The sequence below is a fragment of the Stegostoma tigrinum genome, chromosome 26, assembly GCF_030684315.1.
Source record: "Stegostoma tigrinum isolate sSteTig4 chromosome 26, sSteTig4.hap1, whole genome shotgun sequence".
In the NCBI taxonomy this organism is placed as follows: Eukaryota; Metazoa; Chordata; class Chondrichthyes; order Orectolobiformes; family Stegostomatidae; genus Stegostoma; species Stegostoma tigrinum.
In genome coordinates this window covers 21,732,837-21,759,846 of record NC_081379.1, presented here as the reverse complement: position 1 = coordinate 21,759,846, position 27,010 = coordinate 21,732,837, and the positions used below count along the sequence as shown (strand labels likewise).

At 37.3% G+C, this 27,010-nt stretch overlaps 1 protein-coding gene across 3 annotated transcripts in view; it reads left to right on the top strand.

Moving 5' to 3' along the window:
- Window positions 1-27,010, top strand: part of LOC125464364 (ABC transporter B family member 1-like) — a 152,136-nt gene that overhangs the window by 19,636 nt on the left and 105,490 nt on the right. For all 3 annotated transcript variants that reach the window (XM_048556692.2, XM_059655015.1, XM_059655016.1), the window contains exons 7-11: window positions 6,373-6,547; window positions 14,440-14,500; window positions 14,871-15,006; window positions 16,762-16,950; window positions 23,468-23,502. In XM_048556692.2, coding sequence (XP_048412649.1) covers window positions 6,373-6,547; window positions 14,440-14,500; window positions 14,871-15,006; window positions 16,762-16,950; window positions 23,468-23,502 — 596 coding nt within the window. The remainder of the gene's footprint in view (window positions 1-6,372; window positions 6,548-14,439; window positions 14,501-14,870; window positions 15,007-16,761; window positions 16,951-23,467; window positions 23,503-27,010) is intronic.

Genomic DNA, 27,010 nt, shown 5'->3' with positions numbered 1-27,010 from the left:
AAGAGAGTCATGGCAACAGTTCTGCCTAATGACAAGCTTGATTGCTCGGGTCCAGGAGACCCAGGGTGAGACTTACTAAAAGTGATGCATGTAATGTTCACCCCTAAAACCAACACGTGAGTATACTTGTGGTCTCCAAGATTTGAGCACAAATGAAAGCAAGCGATCTCGGAAGCAGTTGAAAACTGTAGCTTGTGTGGTCTGTAAGGAAAAGAGGATTTTCCTTTCAATGATCATTGAATGATGTGACTTTGTGAAACGGAAAGGTGTCAAGCCATATGAGGTTGGAAGTTAATCTTGTGATCAAATGTGATACTTTGGTTGTGAACAAACTGGTTTTATCTCAGACTTTTGCTAGGGAATGGAGTTTGGCATGGTATCAGCAGCAGTGGTGTCAGATCTCACATCATGAAACTGGAGTGATATACATGTAAAATATCATGCAGCATATAAAAACTGTAGGAGTTACCCATCCCGACCAGGGACAAAAACTCAGGAGACAGGCAGGATTCAGACAAGTGGAAGATGTTTATTCAAGCAGAAACCGGTTGATGCAAAGAGAAGGTTAAAGAGTCTTCCGCAAACTGGCAGGGAGATTAATGACCCCCTCTGATTTTTACAGTGAAAATACAGCATTTTATAAAATTTGTTGCAATGATCAAATATAACAGTCACTGTCCTTCCTTCTTAATCCATACAATCAATCCTGTGGCTCACCTAATCAATGATGGGCATTTCTACAGATGGCCTGAAATTCCCTTGATCTTATGTTGTTTGCAATCCCTAGGCCATGGAATCTTTTCTTTTACCTACATAACTAAGGAGTCAGGAAGGAGCTGGGTCACGACCGGGGACCATGTGATGGGAGCTGAATGTGCGGGTTGTCTCCTGCAGTAATGGTGAATCAAGAATCAGCTGGTGAGATCAGGTCAGCGAGGCAGCTGGAGCCAGGGCCATGGCGAGGGATTGAAAGCCCGGAGCTGGCGCTGCAGCAGTGGAAATTTGGACAATCTTAGTTATCATCCTTTTTTTCTTATCTTGTAAGTTAGTGTGAATGGTGCCCTATATGTACAGTGACGGTTCTATGATTAAAGTATTTTTAATTAGAAACTATTTAATATTGCAGGTAGCTTAAAAGAAGCATCTATTTACTATGAAATAACTTGACCTGTCATCCTTGCAGCTGGCTAGGGACTTCATCTAGCGCCTGATGTTATTCATTTACTGGGACAATCATCCTTTCATTAATAAGGCCAGAACTGGTCATTTATCTGTCCTTAGGCATCCTGTTATCAGTACTGTCTCAGACTAGAACATACAGCATTCCTTTACTGACCTTCTAGCAGTTCTATTGAAAGGTACCATTGTATTTCACTGTGTGAACAGGCTACTTAGTTTTAGTTAGCTTCTGTCTGCCATCTTGTACGCAAGCATACACAACTTAAGGTGAATTATACCTGATCACACTATGTGGCCAGGTAGAGGTCACCCCTACAAAAACTAAGACTGCTTCCTTTTAGGGTATGTGCCTCCACAGCAGCATCTAGTTGAGAAGTAAGTCAGGTAAAGGATAGCTGTTGGGGAACACAAGTAATGATGCAAAGTCAGGAGGAGATCTCAAACACTGACTAGATAAATAAGAATTGAACCAGGTGACTGTCATCCTGCCCAGTAGGTGGACAGTGGAGATGCATGAGCAGGGATCAGGACTGGGTATATCAGGGCCCAATAACTGGATCCTGGGTCTTCAAGGAGCTCACTTTACTTGGGTTGGGGGCAAGGCTAAATCAGGATGGGGGGTGGGGGCCGGGGGCCCAGGCCAGGCCAGACCATCACAGCACACTGACGATGATTTCGCTTCCTGCCCCTGGATGTTGTAGTCAACCATGTCAAAGGCTGTATACAGGTTTATGGGGATGACTATGTTTTGTGATTTTTGATAAAACTGTTTTGGTACAGTGTCAGAAGCAGAAATCTACAAGTCAATGGTTCTGATGCTGTGCCTATGTTATGTAGCATTGAACACAGTAGCCTTCAAATCACCATGTGTAATGCCAAAGGCTATTTTTCTGTGTTCAATAAAAAACGTGTACATGTTAGCTGTATGACACCTGAGGTGGGTTACTTTGAAGAAAGAATTCACATTATGTGTGTGATTTCAAAGAAGTTACTGCCGCTGAGCCAAGTTTTGATTTTGATTTGCAAAGCCTGGTTCAATCTCATACGTGAGTGACTCATATCCACACTAATCCCACTTGATGCATATTTCTTCTTCTTGATTTATGCAGGCAGCTCTGCCTAATCAATATGCACTACTTTCATGGTGGTTTACTCGTATATCATTTCTTGTGTCCCAGGTTTTCTTGCCCCTAGCTGCAACTCAAATGTAAAGTCTCTAATATAACATAGATATTAGATTACACATTTAAATATGTTATGGTTAAACATAGCTCTAAAATAGTTTTTTTGTGCTTTGAGCATTTTCATTACAGGTTTTATTTTGACACATCCATCCACCTGTATAAAAATCTTGAGTTTGCTGTTGATTTGTCAGTTTGGCCAGTGGTAGTAGCCTCAACATAAATAGTCTGACGTGTTTAATTGATTATTTAGGGTTGTTAGGTGTAATTTGAGACACCTCATTCAAGATGATTTCTTGTCACACCTAATGACTGAGAGCAATTTGCTGGTCATTTTCTGCGACCCAGGTTTAGCCAAGCAGATGCTGGGATCTGCAAAATAACCAGTTAATTGATTCCTGGGTAGATGGCCACAACTTTTGGTACAGATTATACAGCAGAAAAATTGGGCCTGTGATGAGAAAATATCCTTCTGTTTTATGTGGCGAAGTAAACAAAGACCTGGAATAGCTGTCTACTTGCCCTCAATTTTTTCTGCGCAAGACCCCTGGTAAAAGGAAAAGAGGATGAACCATCATCAGAGGCACTAAAAGCAGCAAATCCTCAACCATTGAATGGAAGACTTGAGAATCCATGTATTCACAACCTTGCATCACCAGTAAAGTGGTGGAAGAAGTTGAAAGAAAGCCAAAGGAAACAACTCCACATTGTCTGTAAATTGAGCTGGTGCAAGAACTATGCTTTTCTGATTTCTGTTTTGTAACAAAGACATTTGTCCTCCTTTTTAGATCTGGTAAACCTTTCCTTTTAACATTGCTTTTGCCTCCAACCAGGATTGTGCTAGTACACCAAGAATGCTCCTCCACGTTCAACATCCTTTGCAGCTCCACTGATAAGAGAATCTGCAGATGTCCGTGGACAACATTCAGGCTTGGGCTGACAAATGACAAATAATGGAGATGCTGAATAGGTATAAGGCAGCGACCATTCCTAGCATGAGAAACCTGGCCACCTTCCCTATTTGATGAGAAGCTCAGATGGAGCAGCTGCATTAAGCCACAAGAGAAAGACATAGACTAGATACTCTACAAGTGTTGCACCATTTACCCCCTTATAACTTGAGCTTTATAAACGATACCAGGCAAACCGTGTTTTGGAGTTCCTTACATTTGCCCTGGTGCATCCGTGATCACTTTCAAGGAAGTCAGTATCAACACTCGAAGAGCATTTCATTTGATTTTTGGTGAGCCACTAGATTTAATATCCACCTTCACCATTGGAACACTTGTGCTGCAGTATGTATTATGCGTAGGATACACCACATCAGTGTGCCAAAATGGTGTCTCCTAACCCAATGGACTGTTTGACCAATGAAGAGAAGAGTTGTCTGAGCATCTGGATACTACTACTTAAAAGTTTCCTACACAAGTCATACATTGCATGGACATATATATTCTACTTGTTCATTGCTGGATGAATATTCTGGAATTCTCTACCAAATTCGATTGCAGAGTATTATATTATTGGCACAAGGACTGTAGTGGTCCAAGGAGAACACCACAATGCATCTTAAGACAATGGAATGGGCAGTAAAAGCAATCTTGTTAGGCTCCCTGACATCCCAAGAACAATGTAATAACAAATTTATTAATTTATATGAGTAGAATGGCGTCAAGGGGAGAATTGTTTAGAAAACTTTGAAGATGTGTCTTCCACATCTTAAATTGAACGAAAATTGATTTTCATTTTCATGTCGCTCAACATAAGTATAAGTGATTCCTTAATTGTAGTTCTAAAAATGTTTAAATTCTCTCATTGGTAAGTTTTTATTTAGTTTTTGTGATTATTATAACCTAATTTGTCCTTGTGGGTGTCTTTGACTCTGCAACTTTGGAATTTACTGTTCCCTAAACTTTATCTGGTGCATCTTCTTGGTTAATATGTTGAGGTGTTGAAAGTTTCATAGAGCCATCATTTGCTTGTAAAATAAAGATGAGTTTAATATATATGTCATTGTTAGTGCATAAATCAACACACATTACAGAATGCTATCTGGTGAATTCAACAAGTTTACCAAAAGGAGGTGGTAGAAGCAGGAACAATTACAGCATTTGAAAGGCATCTGGATGGTACATGAATAGTAAGGGTTTGAAGGGATATGGGTGAAATTGAATGAATGTGACTTGACAACAGATGACCTGTGGATTTTGATAGAGAATGAGGAGAGCAGTAGACCTTTTAATTTCTCTTCTACAGTTTAACACAACCTTGGTCTTTATATGCTGAAATGATTATTATGCAATCTTATTTTGTACTTTTTAAGGACTGTATATAACTAAATCATAAGTCAGGTTTTTTTGTTTCATTTGTATCATCGCAATTTGGAAGCTGCTGCCGTGATGAATTTCGAATAAACTGCCTGTCTGTTATTACAAGACATTGTACCTGTGCCTTAACTGCAAGTTAACTACAACACACTAGTACTAGGCTAGTACTTAATGGAGCACAAGGATCCTTTTGATTATTAGATCTATGTGCGTACTGTGACACTCAATCACCCAGTTTCAAAGAAAGGAACAGCTGAGACCCTGGTGTCTCAGTATGCAATAAATTGGTCTTGCTATTTTATTTAAAAAGGACCTTGCCTTTCTATCCGTTCAGTCCCTATTCACTCTACCTTAAGGCAATTTTTCTTTCTTTCTTTCCTTTTATCACTTGATTTGACTGTCCTTCTCTGTTGATCTTTTTACAACTTTTAAATTTCTATTTGTTAAGGAGCATGCATATGAGCTTCCCAGTTAAGAGTAGGGTGTGCCATTTGGCTCCTTGAACCTGCTTTGACATTTAGTAAGATTGCAGCAAATCTAATTGTAGTCCCACTAATGCCCTTTTTTACCTGATATAACCTTTAACTCCCTTTAATTGGAAATTTAATTCAGCCTTAAAACTATTCAATGGCCCTGGCTTCACTGCACTTTGGGAAGAAGATTCTATAGACTACCGACCTGAGTGGAAATATTTCTCTTAATTTACATTTTAAGTAGAAGACATATTGTTTGTAAACTGTCCCCTAATTCTGGTCTCTACCATAAGGGGAAATATCCGTTAAGTATCCTCACTTAAATGTCCTCAGCACCCTGTGTTTTATTAAGATTACCTTTTGTATTGTTCTAAATCCCAACGGAATACTACAAGCTCAACCTATCCAAACTTTACTCAAAACGAACCCATACCTGTTAGGAATTGGTCAACTGAATTTTATCTGAACTACTTATGTTAAGATTGTACATTTTCTTAAATAAGGAAATCAAAACGGTACCCAATACTTCAGATGCTGTTTCACCGATCACCTGGACACCTGTAGCAGAACTTGCTTAATTTTATATTACATTCCTTTGCAGTTCACAAATGTTCCATTTTACTTCCTAATCACTTGATTTACTTGCATAATAGGAGATGGATTGTTGGTTCCAAAGGCTACATTGAACCCACCACAATATTGTCAGCTTGAACTATTAGCATTTTGTAGCGCAACAATTTTCAAATTAAAGGATGAGTAGAAAAAGTTACAAACTGCCCATCTGCAAAATCTTAGCCAACATTTGCTTCTAGACCTGATATTAAAAATTCAGCCCACGCCGGCAAATAAATATAATTGCCTAGGACAACTGAAAGCAGATGTGAAACTAACTGTGATGTACATTTAAAATCAGCTGTAAAAGATCAATCGTGACTGGATTTGTGATGTTATAATTTTGGGCATATGTGCATTAGCATTATACATTGAAGCTTCATCATTTTGGTGCTGCAGTGGGTGCTTTGATGACATCTAGTTACCACTGGTTCGCATTAACCCTTTTGGAATGGTAAATGACAACTAAAATATGGTTTGGAAATGTTTTTAAAAATTTTTAAAAGTCTTATTTTAAAATGTGATATGTGGTTCTGTGAAGGCGATCTAAAATTCTGCTTGTAAAAGTTAACTTTATAAGATTTGTTTTTTTTCTTTCAGAGGATCTTGACAGAATGATTCTTATCCTCTTTGGTATATACATTGGTGGTGCTGCTTGTTCATTTATCCGTGCCTACTTTTTTGTTCTCGCGGGACACAGGCTGGTAGCCAGACTGCGTAAAAGGCTTTTTGCTTGCATTCTAAAGCAAGAAATTTCATTCTTTGATGAGAACAGGTGAGTGCTATGGACTTGCTGAATGATGAGCCTTGCAGTTGTGATTAAATGAAGGCTATAAATGTCAACACTTGTGAAAAAGATTTTAGACTTGCTGTATAGATATTAAGTTGTAGCATTAAAAGATGATGGATTTCAATGGGAATTGCACTTCCTCCTTAGAAGTTTTGTTTAAATTCATTCAGGGGATAAGGGCATCATTGGCTAATTTATTGCTCATCCTAATTGGCCAAAGGGCAGTTCAGAGTTCCCCATGTTGCTGTGGGTCTGGGAGTCACGTAGGCCAGACCAGGTAAGGATGGTAGTTTCCTTCCCTAAAGGACGTGAGTGAACCAGATGGATATTTTTCTCCCAACAATCAACAGTAGATTCACGGTCATCATTAGATTTTTTTTAATTCCAGATATTTATTGAATTCAAATGCCACCATCTGTCATGGCAAGATTCCAACCTGAGACCCCAGCAGGTTGTCTGGCCTCTGGATTAACACTCCAGTGATAATACTGCCAGGCCATCACCTCCCCTATGAAGTATTGAGCTTGTTCCTTTGCATAGTTTCAGAGCTCAGTGTCAATATTGAATGTAATGTAAACATGAAGAAAAGAATTCCAAGTGCATCATTTTGTTGTAATTAAGCTTTTTTAAACCCCTGTACTCAGCTTTTCAGTTGTGGATGAGTTGCTGGAGAGAACTCCATCCTTCTCCCCAGTTTCAGTTTACGCCAGGCAGGAAGCCTCCTCAGGAGATTGAAAGTCAATACTGCTCAGAATTTGAATCTCTACTGTGGTGCCTTAGTTATTGACAGAAATTTTACTGATTTTGTTGTTCTGCACAGTTTTAATCAGAGGTAAGGATGTGAGATGATGTTACAGGGAAGTATGCATTTGCTTATTGAAATAAATGTGCTAAATCATTCAATTTCCCAGTTGATCAACATGAGATTAGCATCTCACTTTGACAGAGTATAGTTGGTTGCTTAAGTGTTTAACCCCCATTTTTAAGAAAATCAAATTGGCTGCACTGTTTGACAACAAATAGTATTAAATGGGATAGACTAATGATGTTTAATGTCAATCTTATCATAGACCTGTAATGATCCAGTCATCTATGGAAATATTTATCCATTCAAGAAAAAATTGCCAATATCCTAAAATGTGGGTTAATCGTGGGAATTGTGTTAGTTTCATAGTTTCTCTAATTTTATTCTTCCTTACATCATGAAAAACTACATTGCAGAACTTTATGAAAAAATGGGTATCGGTAGAGAAATACGAAACTTCAAATCCATGGTCCAAATTTTGCTGTGGTAATAATGACAATGCCAGCATTTGCTGATATTATTGTTCTGAATCTGCCAATCACCTTTTTATCATTTTAGACAAGTACAAACTAATATGGAAGCCAGAAGTTGCTGCCATTTAATCTACGCTCCTTTATTGGGTGCTTCATAGAGGTTCTCACGGATTACCTCTATTGCAATCATTAATTGATGATAACATCTGTTATAAAGCAATTTGTTTCAGTGTACCAATTGTTACATATTGTTGCATGAGACGTAACTGAGTTTTTAATGGTCGCGTAAGTTTGTAATCGGTACCAAATGGCACTCACTGGCCTAGAATTGTGGAATGTTGAATTTCCCTGTTAGTACAAAAGTTCACATCTTTTTTAAAAAAAGCTAGATAAAAGTCTATATTTTAATTCAACTACTTAGTACTCTCATTTATTTTGCTATCTTAATTTGGTCTAAACATGAAAGATTTCAAGTGTTTTTAATTTCCTAGTTTGCTGTGTGTGAATATTTCAAAATTGATCATATGCCTACCTGCTTGATGACATAATTGCTGATGGATGCCAAGACATCATCTGGATTTGGCACCAAATTTTCTGGGCAGTTAAAGGAGAGATTTCTTCCACAAAATCTGAATCTTTGTTCAAAGCTTTCTCTAGGTCACCGGTGACTGCTGTTGCTTTGCCATGAATCACAAAATTCATCCATGCGTTGTGGAGCTGAACAACCATGATACAGTTATGGTAATCGAACTACAGAAGGCATTAATATAATGAAAGCTAGATAGGCTTACTGGAATATTGGAATTCTAAAACTAGGATTGCTTCAGGCACACTACCTGCCATTTTTTAAAATGTGCAGAACTGTAAATTCTGTTCATTATTTACCTGAAATACTCACCTGTAGTTTCTGACACATTTCCAGCCTTAGTTTATTAACTGATTACATGGAGGAGCAGTTAGGCTATGACAATGTTTGTAATTAAAATGATTGATGAGGAACAAAGGAATGATGCCAGACACAAATTACAGACTTAATGTATTTAAACTATAATGAATGACGAAGTATGCATCCTTCACATTGACAAAGTTAGATATTTTTGGAATGAGGCAAAGCCAAGTGTTAAAACATTGCTGACATGGTAAAGCTCGCAAAGTACTCAAACTTTAGAGTTCATTACCATGATTAAATTACTAGCTGTCTTTCTAATTTGTTTTTCTTTCTCGAATAGAATGAACCAGATGTAAAACTAGGACTGAATTAGTCATACTTATAGTGGGATGAGGCACTCTGAAAACATTTTGAATTTTCTGAACGATATAATTGGTGTTGCTATTGTTTCAGAATGATCTCATGTATGTTATGAAGTCGCAAGAGAATAGTTTTTTCATTCTGCAAAATGATATGTTTAGAAAAAAATGAAAAATACATAAAACGTATGATTGTGAATGCTAATTTTGTGATACGAACTTCTGTTCTTTGAATTCATTGAATTTTTTTCAGAAGAATGTGAGGTTTCATGATTATAACGAAACTGTCCTGAAATTTACGGAAGATGGACTTAAGCAGGTCATTGCTAATCTGCAAATCCTTGGCCCAGATTTTGCTATGGTAGTGACAAGATTAATCAAGAGCTAAAGACTTTAGAAATCAAAATTTCGGTTTTGCCTGTCTTTTGGTTTTATAAAAAGAAATGGAATTCCGTTTTGTGGGTCATGATGGGCTTCAAAGTTAATTTTATTTTTAACTTAATTTTATCTGATATGCTGCAATATTCCAAAAGACATTGTATTTCAGTAAGGAAAGTTCAGAACATATCTTACATGCTTGGGTTTATCTCCAATGTTTTTAAGTTGTTTTGTGCTAGAATTAGGGGGAATATTATTTTTTAAAAATCATCATAACTGGCCATTTAATTTTGCAACTTAAGCAACTTGCACGCTGTTCCTTGTATTTAGCCTGAACATAATACAGAGACAAATGAATTAAGGGCAGGAATAGGCCACTTGGCACCTCTGGTTCAGGCACAGTCCTGTTCAGTGAGATCGTGGCTGATCTTAAACACTGTTCGGATATGCACACCTGCAAGATAAGCTACAGAATTCACCAAGGTTCCTTCAACAGCATGTTTTAAATCCATGCTCTCTACTATCTAGAAGGACACGCGCGGCATATACGTGGGAACATCAACACCTGCAAGTTCCCTTCTGAGTCATTCACCATCTTGACTCGGCAATATATTGTCATTTCCTTCAGTGTCACTAGGTCAAACAACTCCTGGAACTCCCTCCCCAATGGCATTTGTAGGTATGCCTACAGGACATGGACTGCAGCTCACAGTCACCAGGGCAACCAGAGATTGTTAATAAATGCTGGCCCAGCCAGCAACACTGATTTGCTATGAATGAATTACAAAAAGAATCCTGTCAAGATCCCTTACGATCTTGTCTTTTAATCAAGCTGTCACTTGCATCTGCTGGACTTTGGAAGAATAAGCCTAGCCTGTTCAACCTTTCACAGCCCACCAATTCCAGGTATTGATATACTAAACCTTCAAAGCAGAGAATCGTTTCTACATGTCCAATGAATTCTAATTGCCAAATTTAGTGGAATAAACATGAATCCCTTAAAGAATCACTTGTGTTTTTGTGGTAATAGATCTAAGCACTTCCTAAAATACTTAACATTTAAAAACAGATGCACAGAAGTTATGTTTCAGCTATGTGTTCTAAAAGTCAGCTTGCCAGCTAGAAATAAAACTTCTATCTATGTATATACCAAAAGGATATTGGAAGAACGATGTAGATCTCTTTTATACTTGTATCCTATTAATCATCAAGCAATTAATTTTGATAAGATGGCATGTTTAATGTCACAAATGAAAAGAAGTGCTATGTTTGACAGCAATTTTTGAGCCACCAGACCCTTTTCCAGTGAAGATCTAATCCAGATGTTTGTGTTTTAACACCTCTTTCAATAGTACTTTGTTTTGTCATCGATGACCAACTGAACATTGTATGTGCCTAATGTACAGCCATTTATCTTTCAGTCTTGCCAAGCTTGGCTATCTTCAGCCTTCTCCCACATGATATCTGATGTAGCACATATTTAAAATATGAAGAAAGTGTTGGTAAAAGCACTTCAAAGGTAACCAACACAGAAGTAGGACTTTATAGCAAAGTTTAACAATGAATAACGAATGAATAGTGAAAAGAAAACTCAACTGTCATAAAATGGAGAAGTATTTTGTAAATGTAAATTATTTTTAATCTGCATGTTTTGGTTCCAACTAATAATGTTCACAGCTATGATTGAAGTAATCGTAGTTAAGATCAGATGTGGATATGTGCCCTCAGTGTCTTAGTGTTGCTTTGTCATCAGCACTCTGGGATTTTGTGTTCGCTCCTTTTGGAGCAGTAACTCATCTATGAATGACTAATATACATTGACATGATTGTGAAGCTATAGCTGTCACTTTGTATTAGCGGAAGCATATTGCTACATTTTATATTATTTTTGTTTAAATTTTACTGATATGTAACAGAGTTAATCAAAAACATGGTTGAGAATAATAGAAAAGTCAAGCGTCCCTTTTGATTATAATTCTGTAATGAATAGAGATATGTTATGTTATTTGTTAGACCTGTAATCTTTCATCGCACAAGCAGCTCCTACTCCGTATAGGAAGTGTAGATTGCAAGTAATGGGTGAAAAATTTCATTGGCTATAGTATTACTTCACTACAAGAAAAAATTATGTTTCACTGTTTTCCTTTCATACCTCTGTTTACATTATTGCTAACTATTGCATACTTGTTAGAGACAGCAGGCCAGTTGAATTTTATCATCAACTTACTAAGTTTGCTATGATTCATTTTATTTGTCTCGATAATTGCTTCTTAATTGAAGTTTTTACTTATGCATGATGTACAATGTTAGCAAGTGGGTTAAGAACGTTTTAGTAATATTAAGTTTAAATAATTAATCTAAATCTCTCAGGAGGCTGTTTATTTTTAATTGTATTCTTGATTTGAAAGCAAGTTTATTTGAAGTTGAAATGACTTTGAAAATGTCAACAGAGCAATGCATCAAGACCAAGATAAGCCATTTCCAATTAAAATAGAAACTTTCTGCATAAAGTATAAACCTATCCTCTTGAACTCGTCTTTGATTTACCCCTATAATTGTATAATCAGGTTTTCTTTTCAGTTTTCCTCTTCAATATTTACAGAAAATCACAGAGCTGTAACAATATGTACATGTGTAGAAGCATAAGAACATTTTAGTTGTCATCAAGATAGTAAGAACTGCTGATGCTGGAGTCTGAGCTAGCACAGTGTGGAGCTGGAGGAACACAGCAGGAACACAACTACACGCACCTTTTACTAGCTTCATCCCCACCTCCTTGACCAGTCTGTCTTCTCTCCTGTTGTATCCGCTCCACTATCTCCCTGCTATCACCGCTCCCCACCCAAGTTTATTTGAGAGACCCCGTCCCCTCCCCCATTTTTGAAGAAGGGTCCTGACTCAAAACACCAGCTTTCCTGCTCCTCTGCTGCCTGTCCTGCTGTGTTCCTCTAGCTCCACACTGTTATCTTATTTTAGTTGTCATGTTTTTACAGTGAGTATGTGAAGTGGCACGAAATAAATTGTAGTGTAGTTGGTACTTGCAAGAATCCTCTTGATTATTTCGGATTTTTTTAAATTTTTCCTTAGGTAGTCTTGGTACTTTTTGTACATTTAGTATTGTGTTTTTTAAGTATAAGCAATACTTTTCTCAATATTTTGAGGATTGAGTTACTGTTTTGAATGTAATGTAGCTGAAATAGTACCCCAAGATTTTTAAGCCCAAGAAGAATTTCCATTAAGCATATTATTTATCCAAGTTTCACTGTGCTATTAGTTCTGCTTTCTACTGTTTCCTCAAAAAAATGTGTTCAACAATTGAAAAGCTAATTCAGTAGTTGGTAAGACAATCTGTGCTTCATTTTTGATATTTCTTGGAGGACTAAAAATTTAAGGATTGTGGAAAAATTAATTTATTTTGTGTTTTGAAAAAAATACCTTTTTTGTTCCTTAAAAGAAGTGTTGTACGATCACTCTAGACTTTGAACTTTTTTAAAATAGTGTTTCCTGTGAATCGCTTGCTTTGTGAACAGTGACTTGGTGGAGAGTACTTTGATATCTGGAACTAGATGAGGATCAAGTAGCTGCCAAGTAAGGGCTACCGAGTTGATCTCCTGTTTCTGAAAGGAACGTTTTCTGGAGTTTAGGATGCTATTTATTTGTTCCTTATGGAGAGTGATTTAATTGTAGGAGATTTCCAGGGTAAGCTGTGTCTGCCAAGACTCCAATTTACTATTTGTGATTAGTGATGCGACAATATTTGCAGAACATCACTGACAGACTTTGAAAAGTTCAACCCCTTATCCTTTTTGGCTCCAAGAATAAACAGAAAATGTTTCTCTATTTTACAAAAAAAAAGAACTGCAGAGAAAGAAATTTATATTTTTTCTCTTCCTTTTGTGTGACTTTTTACTTATGCATTTTACATTATTTAGAGACATAAACATTTAGACTTTAATATTTGTACATGCACTGCTGCCTGTATATGTAAGCTGGTTCTTGAGTTTTCATTGAATAAATTTTGATTTGAGAATAAACCAATAACTAAGATTATTAAAGAAATGTGGTTGCTAAGTCTTCCTATTCAAAACCTGATTAAAGATAAAGTTTATGGTAGGCCATCTTGGTAACTAGGAAAAGGTATTTTTTAATGTTCTGACCAGTGAAATTGTGGGACTATGGTACTGTGCACTTCTCCTCCTAGCTTTGGTTGTATCGATGTACATATTTCAGGTGTTGATTTCAGTTGGATGCTTGCGAGTATATCTCAAAAGGGTATCGAGTTCATCTCAAAAGGGTATCGAGTTCTGAGAGGCAAGGGAAAATGATGGCAGTGTTGAGGACCAAGCAAAAACTGTGCTCTCTGAAATGGCTGGACCTGGCATAAACCTAGGTACAGGTGGCCTGACTCTGGTATTCCCCTGCCTCAAACTCAGAAAATAGAAAATATATAGAGATAATAGGAACTGCAGATGCTGGAGAATCAGAGGTAACGAGGTATAGAGCTGGATGAACACAGCAGGCCCAGCAGCATCAGAGGAGCAGGAAAGCTGACAAGGGTCTAGGCCCAAAACATCAGCTTTTCTGCCCTCAAGAGAAAATATATGTTTGTGTTTTAAAATTTTTACAATTATTTTGTATCAACACATCTGAAGTAATACTTTTCTAATGTGTGCCATATTTTAGTGTAGGAACAATAAACTGAGCATTTTAACTTGTGCCCCAAAGTTCTGAAAAGAGTTTTAGATTCCTGTGATAATGCTAATCAAAAGGAAAACATACTACAACTTCAGTTCTTCATTTTTATCCAGATTTTTCCTTCTTATATTTTGTATTAGTATTTGCAGTCTATTTAAATTTAGTTTTATTTAAATAAGTCCAACTTGACGTGCAAGTAAACTCAACAATATCTGATTTTGGTTGAATGTGCAATTTTTCTCAATTTTTAAGTTTAATTACATTACTTCTTGTAATAGAACTGGTGAATTGACGAATCGCTTGTCCTCTGATACTCAGATCGTTCAGAGCACTTTAACAGTAAGTATAAGAACAAACACCAACGTAAGTTTGTTATGAAGCAAACAGCAAAATTTGTTATTTGACGTCCTTTTTTCAGCAGAAGTGGAGGTAATGCAGAAGTAACAACGTAGAATTTATGCTGTGTATCTATGAATATTAGCGACAACATCTTTGTTGCTGCATCAGCTGATGTGTGATCACTGTAAGGTTAAGATTTACAAGTCTAACTTTGATCTTGACGTTATTATTTTTAAAAAGCTATTCCTATTTTGTGCAGTGTTTATCATCTGTATTGTACTGTATGAGAATTGAACCAAGCTCTATAAATAGTGGTGTAAATTATAAGATGACGGCGAAGTCATGTTTTTGTATAATTTTTCTTTTGCAGGTGAATCTGTCCATGTTGCTACGATACACGTTTCAAATAATAGGTTCTGTAGTTCTTATGTTTGTTGTAAGCCCAGCATTGACTGGAGTGCTGCTCGCCTCTATCCCAGTTGTAGCAATTGGAGGTGTCCTATATGGTGAGTTGAATTTCAGCCTCATGCAATTTGTTTATTAGAGAAGGTTAATTGTCATTATTAAATCGCATTTACATTGGAATGGTCAGCTATGCTGCCATCATTTTTATTTAGGTACTTTTTTCCTTTTTGTTTTCTTTAAAACCTGTGTTAAATTTTTTTTTTCTCCTACATCTTCAACTTTATTATTACTGCTTGACTTGAATTACTTTGCTTCATAGATCTAGCTGCAGGTTAATGCTACTTGCTCTGCCATTACAATTTTGGATAATAAAAAAAAAACACAGTATTTACAGTACAAGACATTTGTGCCTGTGTTCATACAGCATATTAGAGCCCCCTTCCATGTGCTTAGCTGGCTTCCTCCAGAAGGCATCTGTTAATTGCCAGAACTACACCTTGTGAGCTCTGCATTCTAGCTGTTGCCTGGGTAAACAGATTCCTTTTTGAAGTTTTTTAGATTTATCAGTGACCAACTTTATTTTTAGCCACCTGGTTCTAGTTTCTCTAACCCAAAATTGAAACTATATCTCTACTTCTACCATATGAAAAGCTCCAATAATCTTAAAAACCTTTACTGGCTTACTTTCCTAGAAGCCCCAACAAGTGGATGCACCTCTAAAATTTACTTATTAACCCCTTAATCATTTCAAAGACTTCTATCAGGCCACTTCTTGTCTTTTTTTTTCCCAGGTAAAATAGCCACGTGTGTTCATTTTGTTTTTTTCAGTTATCATCCCTGGAACATTTTTCCACCCTTTTCCAGTGACTCTTAATCCTACTTAAAGTACAAAGACTAGAGCCCAAATTTACATATGAGCGAGAAGGCAAATTTCTGTGCAGAATAGTCACACTTGGATTTCCTGAAAGAAATCCCTGATTTTGCGCTGCTTTCCGAGCCCCACATCATTTTCCTGTCACCTGTTTCCAGACTGGGAATACATACTGTGAAAATTCATACATGCTCCTACTAAGGTTGGATTCTCATTCTGTATGGGGAACAAAATCCAATTCCTGTGCATTTACGTCTGGTGGTATGGGATTTTGGAAGCTCATTGAAAGCATGCCACATTTGGGAGCTTGTAAAGAAAATCTGCTGAGGATTCTGGAACATTCTGAAAGGTATGTGGAAAGTAACCAGTATTGTGTATTTGTTCACATAAATTACAGTACTTCCTAACATCATGAAATCACCATGATGGAGTGAAAAATGTCGCAAAATAATGTGTTGGTTTGTGCAGTCGACTTATGTGCTGTGATTTTGAATGGTTTTGCTGGTTTTAATTTTATTTTGACACTAGACAATTAGTGACCACTTGTCAGCTGCCAGTCTGCAGTTTTAAAAATTGTGATAAATATCGCATTTGCCCAGGGATTGCTTTGACATTGTCTGCTTCCAACCATAGAACTTTACAAGGGGCTACTATGCAAATTTGTTCAAAGATATGACTGTAGAACATCCATGGAAGTTTGTATGAATTTATTTCTTCCATTTGTTCTTTTGAGGCTCAATTTGCAATCAGGATTAATATTTAAGTTCACTTGTGGCATGTCGTTGTTGTGTGCTTCTAGTCATCGTGAACTTATTGGTGGATTAGAATAAAGTAATTTGACCAAGCAGGGGAATTTAAAAAATGTTGCACTGTTATGTTTCACCATTTCTCAAAATATGTATTTCAACAATAGAATAAAATTGGCTGCTCAGTAAATTATTTTTGAAAGGGTGATAACATAGGTTGGTTTATCTTGATTTTCCAGGGGAGTTTGTGAAGAGATTACGAAAAAGATTTCAGGATGAACTGGCAGCTGTTGGTGCAGTGGCAGAGGAGACCATCTCTAACATTCGTACTGTGAGGACTTTCTGCAGTGAAAAGAAATGTGAAGAACAGTACAACAAAGGAATAGATAAAAGCTATCTGATTGGAAAAAAGCTGGCTTTGGCGGAAGGTATTATTCAGTAGGATTTTCTGAATTCTACATTCTTATTCCACCCACAGTACTGGGTAAACATCTCTTGAAAATTATTCTGATTTCTATCTCAATTTCCTGTTCATTCAGTCAGTTCCTTGAGAAGAAGTGTTGCTACTTGAGGGCATTAATAAATATTTGAGGTTATTAAGATACCCAAGTTTTTATTTGGTCTGTCCAGCTTTTGTGGCTGGAGAAACTAATAGACTTTTAATAGTATTCTAAGAAAGAAATTGTAAAATGATCAAATGATTGAAATCTTTTTGAAGACCTTAGTTAATTTCCATTTTATGGAGGAGTATTGTGAATTAAGTGATGTGCTGTAATTCTTTATCTTCTCAGAGTTGTTACTTTGGCACCATTTAGAACATTTAATACTTTTCACGATTTGAAAGCATATGTAAAATTTTTTGATACTCCTATAAGTATGTCAAATCCAAGCTTGGAAAACGCCTAATCGTAACTTTTTTTTTCTAATTCCTTCTCGTTTCAATATGAGCCCATTGTGTCTGCATTACTTCCTGGTTTGTTTTTTAAAAAAATGTCATCACTATTTTACAACATATGCAATGCCTTTTGAACGGCATCAACTTGATCTTTTAAATTAATGTCCCATCATTATATTGTATTTAAACTTCTCAGGAAGTATAATACGCAGTGATACAGGCTGGTAAATTTTAGGCAACAAAATGAATGGAATATTTAGTTTTATATATCAAGATGTCTGGAAGGTGCAATTTTTCAAGCTTGTCTTTCTAAATTTGGGTGTTAGTTTATCTTGATTTATAAGTGTTCAATATGTCCTTTTCCATTTGATCATTGGTTGCCTGCAGACTTTTTATCCCTTTTTAAAACTATCCTCTTTGAAGCAACATTTGAGAGAGTTTGCTTACATGTAGGCTAATTAGTGCTTTCAGATTGATCCCTCCATTAATCCCTGTCCACTTCTCAATCACCCCAACTTTTCCCTCCCTTTCCAAGGCATCTTTTTCATGCAAGCTCAGGGATATAACGACTGTTCCTTAATCTTCACCAACAAAAGTCCAAGCTTCTTTCTGATTATCAATGATCTTAGTGCATTCCTTTCAAATTAATACACTGCATTTTCAACTTACACTATTGTTTGCTCAACACTGACAAATCAATCCAATTTAAGACCATAAGACATAGGAGTGGAAGTAAGATCATTCGCCCCATTGAGTCAACTCTGTCATTTAAATCATGCTGATGGGTGTTTCAACTCCACTTCCCTGCACTCACCCCTGTAGCCCTTGATTCCTTGTGAGTTCAAGAATTTATCAATCTCTGCTTTGAAGGTATCTAACGTCCCGACCTTCACTGCACTCCGTGACAATGAATTCCACAGGTCCCCCACTCTGGCTGAAGAAATGTCTCCTCATTTCCGTTTTAAATTTACCCCCTCTAATTCTAAGGCTGTGCCCACGGGTCCTAGTCTCCCCACCTAACGGAAACAACTTCCCAGCATCCACTGTTTCGAAGCCATACATTATCTTGTAAGTTTCTATTAGATTTCCCCTCAACCTTCTAAGCTGTAATGAATACAATCCCAGGATCCCTATCTGTTCATCGTACACTAAACCTACCATTCCAGGGATCATCCGTGTGAATCTCTGCTGGACACGCTCCAGCGCCAGTATGTCCTTCCTGAGGTGTGGGGCCCAAAATTGGGCAGTTTGACTGACCATTTTGGGGAATACCTCGGCTCAGGCTGCAGGCATCGCTCCAAACTTCCAATTACCTGTCATTTTCTTTCTGCTTCTTGATTTCTTGCTAATCTCTCTGCCCTTGGCATCCTGCAGTATTTTAGTGAAGCTTATGTAATATCAAAGAACAGAACCTCGTCTTTTCATTATGCATGTTGCAGCTTTCTAGATTCTATGGTGAATTCAATAATGTCAGACCATAATCAATGCCTCTATTTTGTTTAGTTTCTTCTTCTCAATGTTTCTCACTTGCTGTACTTTTCATCCCCTTTGGACTTGCAGCAATAACCCTTTTGTGACTTAATCATGCCTGACTTCAACCTGGGCACAGATCTTCCCTTTTGAGATTTCTCTGCCATGCCCCTTTCATTTTCTTAAAATGTATCCTGTTTATAACGTCTCGATTCTAATGAAAGGTCATCAACCTAAAAGATTAATTCTCTTCCTTCACAGATGATACCAGACTGAGTATTTCCTGTATTTTCTGTTTTAAAAATTTGCTGTCTGTTGATCTATTTTATAACTTGTGTTTTGCTGCCTATAATGAGGAGTTTATTATACCTTTAAAGTATATGCGTAAAATACAACTCTGGTGTCCTTGATTGTGGTTTAAATTGAAATACGTTCAACTAATCTTCATGCAACGTAACTGAATAACCCATGAAAACTAGTTGAAACATGTTCTTAAATTGAGACTACAGAGAGAATTTTCTGACTTTGTGTAGAGTGACCCTGAAGTTCAGGAGCTGTTCTGGGCCAGACTTCCCATTCATTAATCTAAATGCTCGTTAAAATCTTAGTATGTACAAAATGTTTAAATAGCTGTCCATGGGAGGCAAATTACCTGAATCTATTTGGATTACAATGTTCTAAACAAATTGAAGGTAATGCCTTTATTTTTTTAAGAGGACATTGCATTCTTAACAGCTAAGTACAGGAATGTCGATAGAAATTAATTTCTCTCTGCTATAATTCGTAAATCAGTGGAGGGGAGATAGTGTCTCTGTGGTATTATCACCAATCTAGTAAACCTAAGTCCTCGGCTATGCTCTGGGGTCATGGGTTTGAATATCACCACAACAGAAAATGAAATTTGAATTAAATAAATAAAAATCTGGAACTAAAAGTCTTGTCTATTGTTTGTTGTAAAGCCCACATACTTCACAAATTTCCTTGTGGAGAATGAAATCTGGCCAGCAGTAACCAGCACACTGACGCTCAATTTGGATTTCACTAGGGTCGCTCAACTCCTGAACTCTTTGCAGGCTTGTCCCAAACACTGACGAAAGAGCTGATCTCCAGAAGTGAGATGAGTGACTGCCCTTGACATCAAGGCAGCATTTCACGAAGTGCAACAATGAGGAGCTCCAACAAAACTGGAATCATTGAAAACTAGGGGAATAGATTGCTGTTGGTTGGAGGTACACCTAGCAGAAAGAAAGATGGTTGTGGTTGTTGAATGTCAGTTATTTCAGCCATAGAATATTGCTGCAGGTGTTCTTAAGGGTAGTGTCCTTGATCCAGCCATCTTTAACTCCTTCAGCAGTGACCATCATAACCTCAGAATGGGGACACCCCATGATAATTACATTATGTTCAGCATTCATGACTACTTGAGTACTGAAGCAGTATGTGTTAATATGCTGCAAGATCTGACAGCATCCAGGATTGGGGTGGTAAGTGGCAGTTAGTGTTAGCAGCATGCAAATATCAAATAATGATCACTTCCAACAAAAGGGACCATCACTGAATCCTAGGTGTTGCCATTGACCAGAAACTGAACTGAAACAACCATACAAATACTGTGGTGACAAGATCCAGTCAGAGATGTGAATTCTGTGGCAAGTAATTCACTGTCTGTTTCTGCAATGTCTTTCAAAAGGCACAAGTTAGGAGTGTAATGGAATACTTGAAACTTGCAGCTCCAACAGCACACAAGAACCTTGTTGCAATCCAGAACACAGTCGCCTGCTTGCTTGGTATATCATATACTGTCTTCCATGTTCACTCCCTTACCACTGATTCACTGTAGCAGCAGTATGCACCATCTGCAAGATTCATTGCAGCAACTCAACAAGGCTCCTCCAAATGCATCTTCCCTATCTCGAACATCAACCACCTAGAATAACAACGGTAATAGGTGCATGGGACCACCACTACGCACTATTTCCATCCAAGCCATGTACCATCTCGATGTGGAACTACATTACCATTCCTTTGCTGTTGATGGGTAAAAATCCTGGCATACCCTTCCTAACAGCACTGCCGAACTCTCTACATTCGAAGGACTACCATGTTTCAAGAACACAGCTTACCATGACCTTCTCAAAGGCAATAATGATGGGCAATAAATACTGGCTTAACCAGTAGCACCTACATCTCATGAATTAAATTTAATTATGTGAATTTATTTGGTGCCTTGTGTCTGCTGAAATAGTGGTATGATCAGTACCTTGTGTAAAATTCAGCTGTACAAGGTTCATTTTTCAAGTTCAGTAATCCTCACTAATAAGTTAATTAGAATAGTGCCATGATCATAATTACAGAAGTTTATATAGAGTGTTGATTCTGATCACTGGAATGATACCCAAAGGGATTTTAAACAACCATTTTGTAACTAATACAAAATGTAGCCTCTTTGTTGCTGTGGTAAATTGCTTATAGTATCCAGGGATGTGAAGACTAGGTGAGTTAGCTGTGGTAAATGTGGGGTTGTGGGGATAGGGTTTGAGGGGGTTGTTGAGGGGTGGCCTGCGTCTGGGTTTGTGTTGGATGCCCTCTGGACAGCATCCAGGCTTGGGCTGGTAAGTGGCAATTAGTGTTAGCTAATTAGCTAAAAGCTAGTGTTAGCTTTGGACAGTCAGTGCAGATTCTGGGCAAATGACCTCTTTCTGCACTGTAGGGATTTTAAGGTTCTTTGTACAGGATTGAATGGTTTCAGGCACTTGAATTACTCTCTCAACTTTTAATTATAATAACCAGCAAGAGCAATCAGCATTTCCATGATGATTAACCTCACTGGTATAATGAGTTCAGATAATCCAAATTACTTAAGACCTAGCTCAGGAAAGAGCAGCACTAAATGTGAAATATTCCTGGATATAGGACCTTTAGGAAAGGAAGAAATGGAGGATGGATAGTTAAGGGGAACAAAAGTTGGGAGAGTGTTCCAGCAGATTCAAGGACCGAGCTAGGGAGCGCAAAAGATGCAATTTCATTATTCAGTCTATAAGTCACAAATGGGAAGGCAAACTTTTGCTTTCGTGAGATATGTACATTACTTTGCTCTTGCGTGAAATTGGAGTGTCGTTGACAAGATCAGTATTTGTTGCCCATCGCTAACTGTCCTTGAACTGAGTAATTTGCTAGACCATTTCAAAATATAGTTGAAAGTCAACCATACAGCTGTAGGCCTGGCGTCATGTACAAGTCTAGGTAAGGACAACAGATTTCCTTCCTAAAGGACATTAGTGAATTTGATGGGTTTTTACAATAATCAATGATGCTTGCTTGCTCAGCATGAGACTGGCTTTTAATACCAGATTTTATTGAACTCAGATTTCACTATCTGCCATGGTGGAATTCAAACCCACGCCACAGCCTGAGCCTCTTGTTCACGAGTGACGTTTCCACTACACATGCGCGCGCGCACACACAGTCTCGCTTGAGTGAGCGTGAGGACAGTGTAGAACTGTAAAAAGCAACTGACAGTCTGAAGTTCAAATGTGCAGAAATATGAGCTGATGTGTATTGGTGCAAAGAACAATTGAAGGACATATACTCAAAAGGATACCATAATGGATGTCCAGGAACAGTAACAGACCTGGATCTACAGGTGTAGAAGTCATTAAGGGTAGCAGAACAAGCACAGAGAGCAGTTTCATAAAACAAAAGTGTGTCCTGGACTTTATTAATAGATGCATCAAGTTTGAGAGCAAAGAGGTTATGCTGAACATGTATAAAACTATTTTAGACCGTAGCTGGAGTGCTGTGTGCAGTTCGGGGTGCCACCATGCAGGCAGAATATTCACACATTGGAGACAGTTATGAAGGGATTTATAAGAATGGTTTCAGGAATGAGGAATTTCAGTTATGAAGATAGAGTGGAGATAGGGACTGTTTTCATTTGATAGAAGTTTTCCAAATTATGAGGGAGCTGGATAGAGTAGACAGGAGAAAAAGGTCCATTGCATAAAAGGATCAAGAACGCGAATATACTGATGAGGTAGTAGATTCGCCAACTTTAGGTACATTTAAGTCGTCATTGGATGAGCATATGCACGTACATGGAATAGTGTAGGTTAGAATTGTATGACCGGTCGGCACAACATCGAGGGCCGAAGCGCCTGTACTGTGCTGTAATGTTCTATGAGGTAATTTGCAAAAGAAACAAATGTTTTACGAGGAACTTTTTCACACAGTTAGTAGTTAGGCTCCCAACTGCTCTGCTTGGAAGTGCGATGGAGGTAGGTTGGATTGAGATACTCAATGAATGCTTCTATTCAAATAATTGCCAGGACAAAGCAGAAGAATGGCACAAAGTTGTCATATTCACTCAGAGTGATGGTGAAAATATGATTGGCCAAATGGCTTCCTGCACCAAAACAAGTCTGTGATTGTGTGATTGTATTTTAAGACTAAATTTCCATATTGTTCACTTATTTATTTTGCCTAATTCATATGATTGCAAAATGGAGCATTTACATGCATGAATGACAACAGTCTGTTATTTCATTTTATATTACTTATCCTTCTTACTCGTGTTTTTTCAGGTTCATTCAATGGGCTAGTACTCACTATCTCACAGGTAAGTGAAGATCTCTTATTGAAGAAATTGAAGGAGAATAATTATATGGCGAGGTTTACTTGCCAAATATTTATACACAACTGCAAGATTCTGCAATTGTGCTTTTAATTGACCAAAAACTCAGATAATACCTTTGGTCTACAATGTCACTTAAGTTGATGGTGTGACTATGTATCATTTGGTTGAAGATGGAGAACCGAAACACAAACAGCCTAACATGAGATATATTTTTTTAAAAACAAGACTAATGATATCAGTAGCCCAGATCTTTAAATGATAGATTCTGTATTACAGATTTATCATAGCAGTCAAAAAGCGACAAGCTTAATATCTAGGTTCCCATGATAGTGTCTGTTGAGTAAAGATTTCAATTAATGTCAACTTAAACAGAATGAAATGGACTAGTTCAAAATAGGATATAAGAATTTATTGGACTTTGGCATGAAGCCAAAGGATAACGACCCTGTGGATAAATGGATCTTAAAAACACTTCGAACTGGAATAAATAATCGTCATTGTCTGCAAATATATTTTCAACTTTGGAATGCATTAAGCTTTATGAATTTTAAAATTGACTTTTTGCGTTTTAATGCATTTTTTCGCTTCGGTGCCTTGAAACTTAGTGGGATGTATTAACCTACTCCTTTTTGTAATATTTTAACAGTTCGTAAGGAATCTGTACTTCCTAGCCATCGAGTTTAATTTGCCCAGATATTAAATACATTCATCTGATTACAAGCTTCCCCCCCTTTATGTCTACCTAGATTGTTGTACATTACTGTTTAAAATTGAACAATTATTTTCTTATTCATTTAAATATTTTTTTTTAAAAAATGCTTTTTAAAATGCTAAGCTTATGAAGGCATGGATATAAGATCAGTAGGGGAAAAAGTTCTATTCTGCAAGTATAATCTTCTGTATATAATAGATATGAGAGTATAATAAGGAGGATCAGAAATGCAAGCCTATTACTTTATGAAGGTAGCCATTCTTAGAATATTCTTTGTGTTCCTTTAAACATCATGATGTATGTTATTTGCCCTTATCAAAGTATTTTCTTTTACTCCCAACCACATTTTTCTGAGTTTAAGGCAGACTGGCTCATGCAGATTGTTTCCATATGTTGCATATGTTTTCAGACTGAAGAACTCCGGTGAACTGTCAGTATCTCAATCAACACTACTCCATTTTATTTGATGGGGTGCTCCAGTACAGATGTGCTGTTTCCACTGAAACTTTAATTTTTGCATTAGTGTTCATTGTTGTAACTCTTTAATTATGTCCTTAAGATTAATAAGGATACATAAGCTTATTTTAATTAATTATGATTAAAATGTTTGAGTGCTTCGTTTTTTTTTAGTTATCATTTTGTATGAGCCTTCATCTTGTATGGGGTTGTAGCTTGGTCAATATCATGGTGCATAACCCAAGAACACAGTTTCCCAGACTTATCTTAAGTATTTTATTTAGAACTGCTGCCTGCAGTTGTGATTTTGCTCTTCCCTCAACATTATTTTTAGTATTTATACAACTCTGATTTCAATCATCGCAATGACTAGTCAGAAAAATGGTATACAGGGTTTATGACTATTCCAGTTTAACCTGGCACTATGAGTAGTGTTTCAATTCCCCCCCCAGTTTCAGGCTGTGTTTTCCAAGTACAGTTTTTATAGTTGTCTCAGCACCCCAGCTGCTGCTGATAAAATCCAACAACCTGAGCTGGAGGTGCATGTGTCTAGATGTCAAGTGAAGGTTTAACTGGACTGGATTGTGATTCTTTTTTCCCCTTGAGAAGGCTTACACATAATAGGCACGTACTTGAGGTACTAGATTGTGCTGAATTGTAGATGGTATTGGATTACATGACCAGAAAGAAAATAAACTTGCAAGGAGGGAAATGTTAACTCTATCTCTATTTCTTCCTGTGTGCTGCAAGATCGACCTGAGTATTTCCACTATCTTCGTTTCAGATTTCTGGCATCCATAGTATTTTGCTTTTGTGTTTGTATTCTTGAGACATTTTGTGAAGTCAATTTGTAATCTCAAACTTACAATGTTGGGATTTAAAGGGTTTTCCATTTTGTCAAGTGTGGGAAAGTGACTTGAAGGGTAAGCAATTCTCTGCCATGCTACTGAGAGAGTCTACCAGGTTAAGTGCCAGTCACCCTCTTAAGTGCTAACCCAGTGAGCTTCTTGTCGAATTATGTGCCATGACTGAAAAGTCCAGCCCCTACCTGAAGCTATTGGCCATCGGAGGCCAACAGAGACATGCAGCAACAACACGCTGATAACAATGTCGCACCGCAGTGGAGACTGGGACCATTTTGGGAGGGTAGGTGATTGCTACAGATTAGTCAATGTGAAGGTTTGGAGGGGAGAAGGTCAGGATTGTACTTCTCCCTGTCCCTCCCCAGGGGCACTTTCCCACCTGGGAAGGCTGTCACTTATTTTCTGCTGCCAGGAAATCAACTCATCGAGCTAGTGAATATTAAGACATTACGTGACTTTAAATTTACCACTGAAGGTCTTAAATATTGGCGGGTCAATCAGGAACACTGCCCATCAATTCTTTGTGCAGAATTTAATCAACAAGGTGGTAGATTGATTGATTGTTTGGCCGCCTTGTCACATTTGTAGGAATTTTGTCTATGCCTTCTAGATTACCAGTTCTGTCAATTTTGTCCACTCTTCCACTGTTTGTATACCTTGCAATGTTAAAGCTATTTTTACAGAACAAGTAACAAAATATGCCAATGTTTGTGAGATCTGAACTCTGCTGCATTCATGGAGAATGTTTCAGGAAATCTCATTAAGGAATTTATGCCATTTCTCCCTGGTGACTAACTTCATGGTCTTTGTGTCATTTCAAAATTCTTCTTTGTAGTACCTTCTGTCCTAGAAAATGAACCTAATTAGTTAATACAATAATTACATTTCCTAATCAACTGTACAGTATTTGTTGTCTGTGTTGATATATAGTGGTAGTATTTCTTGCCAAATGAACACTGAGGTGTGATGAAGCTTTTGAAGTCAAAGAAATGTTATTCTACTTTATTATTGTGTGTATATATAAGAGGTATCTCTAAGTTTATATAAATTGTTATTTGATTTAGTTTAATTCACCTGGTTATAGAAGGAAATTGTCAACTTAGTTTCATGGTAACATTCTAGTCAGATGAAGGAGCAAAGGATTTTTTTGTATAAAAATGAGGTTGGCTTCTGTTTTTTCCAAAATATAGAGTCAAAAATAATAGATTTCTCGGATCAGTGGAGACTAAATTCACGTTTCACGCATTCCAATGTGTGATAGTTATTCTGTGCTCGCAGTCTTAATCTGGGTGTGACACATTACAGATAATGATTACACTTTTCAACCTCACCCTCTTCTATTCCAGGATATAAATTACCTCCTGTTAACCACCTGAGGAGTAATATTTCAGCCAGTGAATAAATATGGTGATCTTATGTTGAAAGATCTGGTTTCTTTACAAATGTTCTTGACGGTGCA